Below are 5,199 nucleotides of genomic sequence, written 5' to 3'. Positions count from 1 at the left end.
CAACAGAGGAGAGAGAATGTTAACAAAAGGTTCTAGCAACTACCAGTTTTGAAGCTATTTTGGCAACTTATGCAGACAACACCTCATTGCAGAAATTTAATACTGAAGTCCTGACAGTGGAGCTGTGATTTGTAATAATGCCTGGACAGTTCGTTACATTTCACCACACAAAAACAACACACAAGCTTTAAGCAGCTTGAAAATGTAGCTATGTTCTCTGCTGGAGAGCTGAGTGCACCCATCCCAAAACAACCTCCTGTTGCTATGGCTTAGATGATGCCATAGAGCCATATGGCTCTCTTGTTCTGGAGCCCCCATCACAAGAGAGACCTGGAGCAGCTAGAACAAGTCCAGAGGAGGCCATGAGGATGATCCGAGGGCTGGAGCAGCTCTGCTGTGAGGACAGGCTGAGAGAGTTGGGGCTGTTCAGCCTGGAGAAGAGAAGGTTCTGGGGAGATCTTATAGCGGCCTCCCAGTACCTGAAGGGGCTACAAGAAAGCTGGGGAAGGACTTTTCATAAGGGCAGTTAATGACAAAACAAGGGGAAATGGGTTTAAGCTGAAAGAGGGGAGGTTTAGATGAGATATTAGGAAGAAGTTCTTCACTGTGAGGGTGGTCAGACACTGGCCCAGGTTGCCCAGAGAAGCTGTGGCTGCTCCTCCCTGGAGTGTTCTCATCATGTTGGATGAGGCTTTGAGCAACCTAGTCTAGTGGAAGGTGTCCCTGCTGCTGGCAGGGGGGTTGGGACTGGATGAGCTTTAAGGTCCCTTCCAATCCAAACCATTCTATGATTATCAAAGGTTCTTTTTGCCAGTAAAGCCTCAGCTAGGTCAAAAGCCTCACCACTTTACAAAGCAATTATCTCCCATCTGCCAAATGTTCTGAATTCCACATTCTCTGTTCAGTGGTATTTATTACAAAGTTGGTTTTAGCTAAAAAGAAAGATCCTAAGGCTACCTTTTGGCTTTGAGAAGCACCTATAGAGTAGCAGAGCTTATGAGAGTCCCTTTTGGACAATTATGTGAGACTTCCAGAAAGCACTACATGTGCTCAATAAAACACAGGCAGGACATCTTACCAGTTTGCAAACTGTTGTGGTTGCATTTCCCTTGCCGGTGCCCTGGAAGAGAGAGAAAAATCACTGTCAGTTCTGAAAACACAAAATAAGATTAAACACTTGAAATGACAACAATCTTCCAAAGATTAGGTTAAAAAAAAATTAAAATAAATATTTAACTGTGCAAGGATAAAACCACAAGGAGGGAGAAGCCTAATAAAAAAAAAATATATATATACACTAAATTAACAAAGACTCTTCTACAGCCAATTTTGCTATGTACTTTGTTACATTTTTCCTTTGAGAGGAGAAGGAATGCGCTGAAAACCAATTTTCTCCATCTTCCCCAGATCTGGCCAGCTTCAAGAAGTACAGAAGCCCCAATCATTCTACTACCTCTCTCCTTAAATAGAAGAGGTTTTTTTAAAGATAGCTTTTCTGTAAGAGGCTTCTCTGAAGAGGTGACTAAAATGTCCCTAGCTACATCTTATAGATAAGTTTGAAGTTAAGAATTTTTTCAAAAAGATTTCCAATTACTCCTCTCAGGTAGGAAAAAAAAAAGGTCAGTTGCACAGTTTCCCTATGTTACCTGCCCCACAGTTGCAGCACAGAAGACTAGTCCTTAAGCACCCAATTTTCCAACTCACTCAATGTCAACGCGTGTCCCTTGGGTTTTTTTTTCTTCCATTTAACAAAAAAAACCCATTATTTAAGCTCAAAATAGCATCAAAATCAATTTTGTAAAGACTTTGTGTGGGGGGATAGAGGAAAGACTACAGCCTGGACAAACAGGAAGCTTCTGCCCTGCAAAACTTTTATGCAATGCAGGAGAAAAATAAATGGAGAAGATATCCATAGCAATCTGCAGGAAACAAAGGGCTGAACTCTGAAGATCCTTTTTCCCCCTCATGAGCTCTGAAGTGCTATGAAAATGGAGTAGCAGACAGCATAAAGGTTTTATTTAGCTAGGTGGAAGGTGTTAAGATGTTACAAGTCCTAGGATGTAAAATAGAAGATGTTTGCATAGATATTATCTCAGTGGCAAGACATCAGAACAGCAAGGAAGAAAACAGCAATAGGAATAGGTAGAAATAGGAAAAATATAGGATTAGAATTGAATCTTTTCTTCCTCTCTGGTATGAGTCTCACCTGCTCGTTTTTTGGTCATACAAATCACACCTGCTATGACTGATCCCACCAGTAACACACAGATCCCAGTGATACACCAGTAGAGCCATATAATCATATCACCTGCAGTACAAAAGTAGCACTCAGACATTGCTTTACACAAATAAAGAGTTTCACCAAAGGACAGAAGTTTCTTGAGCAGCAGGGACCAAGGGAGAAGGACCCTGGCCCTGCCCAAAACAATGGGTAGTCCAGCACTTCTCCCTTCCAACATGCCACAGCCACTTATCAAAATGAATTCCTGCTTTCACGATGATGCTCTACACCATAAACTTGCTCCACAAAGAGCCATATGTGCAGCACACTGAAAACACAGATCAATAACCTTCCTCTAAACAGCAGTGTTTATCCAGCTTTGACAGGCACGTCACCTATGTCCTGCTGTTCATGTATTTTATCTTAAAATAAATGAATTAATAAAAATCACTATTTTGTGTGATGTATTTTTTCAATCCACAGGTGTTTTTTTATTTTCTTTTTCAATCCTGGGCAAACTTAGTTCCTTACAGGTGTTGCTGCAGTCAAAGAGAGATGTCAAATCATTATGCACATGATTTCTCTTGACATTCATAAAAATGAATATATGCAAGCTATTCTCTCCAAAAGCTGCTTTATATTATGCAAATTTTTTAACACTGAGCAAAGTGACAGAAAGTATTTTATATTAAGACTCTTCTTGTCAAAACGGTTTCTCAAAGAATTTTATGCAAGTGAAGGATCTCTAAAAAAAAAAAATTGCACTTTAAGGTTCACACTGCATGCAATTACTTGCCTTGTTAAATCATGGTGCAGTAATTCTTAACATAATTCATTCTGAATTCAGCATTACAAAGGGACATTTCCTGCCCATCAGGTCATTCCCAGGGAAGATCATTTGCTATTCTATATGACAGGAAAAGAGCAGCAAGAAAAATTTCAGGATATTGGAAGAATTTCTTACCTGATGGGTCTGTACCTGCAAAAGACAAGAGTTACATTAAAAATTCAGCTCATATCTGTAAGACAATGGGAATCTAATTTACAGAAAAGCAGTTCTCACTTGGAGCTGGTGAACACGGGATGAAAGCAGAGTGCCTCAGACAGTCTGTGCCACAGTTCGCAAAGAACGGCTGAATCTGTAGTTGAAATAAGTTCAGAAAACAGAAGCTATTCTTAAAAGCAATTTTTTTCCCCCACTTTACTTTCCTTCTGCCTCTGCATTCCCTGTATTTTAGCACAGGGACACAACTCCCATTTCCCTTCAGAAAACATGATTAATCAAGAATTCTTAGAGTATACATTAAAAAAAAAAGCAGTGAGGTCCTGAGGCTGCACACCTGCTATTCCCACTCCATAGTCTCCAACTTGGCAACTCTATACTAAGGAAAAGCCACTGTCTGCAGAGAATATAGAATCATAGAATGGTTTGGGTTGGAAGGGACCTTAAAGCTCATCCAGTTCCAACCCCCCTGCCAGCAGCAGGGACACCTTCCACTAGACCAGGTTGCTCAAAGCCTCATCCAGCCTGGCCTTCAACACTTCCAGGGAGGGGGCATCTACAACTTCCTTGGGCAACCTGTTCCAGTGTCTGACCACCCTCACAGTGAAGAACTTCTTCCTAATATCTCATCTAAACCTCCCCTCTTTCAGCTTAAACCCATTTCCCCTTGTTCTGTCATTAACTGCCCTTATGAAAAGTCCTTCCCCAGCTTTCTTGTAGCCCCTTCAGGTACTGGGAGGCCACTAGAAGGTCTCCCTGGAGCCTTCTCTTCTCCAGGCTGAACAGCCCCAACTCTCTCAGCCTGTCTTCACAGCAGAGCTGCTCCAGCCCTCGCATTATCCTCGTGGCCTCCTCTGGACTTGTTCTAGCTGCTCTCTATAAAAATTTGCTCCTTCACCCATAATCACAATTTCCCTGATACAAGTAATCAGGGATTAGCCAATCTCAGAACAAAACACTGTGCAAAAACCCATAACGTTCCTCAACTGCTCATTGCCTTGTTGGTGAAGGAAGGACACAGGGACAACAGTGAAATCCCACCTGTATTTTGTAGTTGCAGCAAGCTCTGATGTTCTTCTCTATTTTGATTGTGACATTCACTTGCTGTTGCAGTCCACCCTGCAGAAATCAGATGCAAATTATAAGGGAAGGAAGAAAATAGGATGAAAGTAGGAAAAAAAAGGAGCTGACATGAGAATATGGAACAGTCCAAAGAAGCAGAAATCTCTCTCTTTTTTTTTTGGTAACAAGAAGCCTACAGAGAACAAAATAGATAAATGGTCTGGCCACCATCACTGCAGGTGTCCTGTGTGCCAGACATGGTAATACAATTAAATTCAAGACAGCAGGTTAAGGCTGCACAGAAAACAATTAAAGATGTAAATTGTATAACTTCCAATGTGTTAACTAAAACTTCCAGTTTCTTAACAATGTCAGTGTCTTCAATTATTTAATGTGCAAACATTAACAATCTTCCTTGTTTAATTAAAAAAGCTGTGTGGATGGATGCCAAAGAATACCAACATAGAATTGTTTTCATAGAATTGTTTTGGTTGGAAAAGACATTTAAGATCATCAAGAGCAATAAATATATCTGCCCTCCCCCAGGGAAGGGAGGGGACTGATACCATATATTTAGTATTTCTCCTCCCTCAGATGCCTGAAGGGGAACATTTCTTATGTCAGAAGACACTCTGGATCTACTTTGAGCTTCTCAACAACACAGGCTGTTAAGACCTACAGAAATTGGTTCTCAACTTTGATTGGAACATCTGTTACAAAACCACTCATTCTTGATCTGAGAAATTTAATTAACATCCCCCCAACCATGACATTTGACAAACTACCTCAATGCTTTATTGAAACTTTGCATCTCAATTTTGGTTGATTTATTTACAGAATGCCAGAATAGTGGGGGCTGGAAGGGACCTCAGGAGATCATCCAGTCCAACCCCCCTGCCAAAGCAGGTTCCCT

The 5,199-nt window shown here is 41.0% G+C and overlaps 1 protein-coding gene across 1 annotated transcript in view; it reads right to left on the bottom strand.

Moving 5' to 3' along the window:
- Positions 1-5,199, bottom strand: part of IL17RA (interleukin 17 receptor A) — a gene marked incomplete at its 5' end in the record, with an annotated part of 19,028 nt that overhangs the window by 1,583 nt on the left and 12,246 nt on the right. The window contains 5 exons of the mRNA XM_029084973.1: positions 1,079-1,120; positions 2,207-2,308; positions 3,186-3,200; positions 3,285-3,360; positions 4,266-4,343. Coding sequence (XP_028940806.1) covers positions 1,079-1,120; positions 2,207-2,308; positions 3,186-3,200; positions 3,285-3,360; positions 4,266-4,343 — 313 coding nt within the window. The remainder of the gene's footprint in view (positions 1-1,078; positions 1,121-2,206; positions 2,309-3,185; positions 3,201-3,284; positions 3,361-4,265; positions 4,344-5,199) is intronic.

This window comes from Antrostomus carolinensis, unplaced genomic scaffold (genome assembly GCF_000700745.2).
Source record: "Antrostomus carolinensis isolate BGI_N321 unplaced genomic scaffold, ASM70074v2 scaffold9735, whole genome shotgun sequence".
Classification (NCBI taxonomy): Eukaryota; Metazoa; Chordata; class Aves; order Caprimulgiformes; family Caprimulgidae; genus Antrostomus; species Antrostomus carolinensis.
This window is presented reverse-complemented; position numbering and strand designations above follow the sequence as displayed.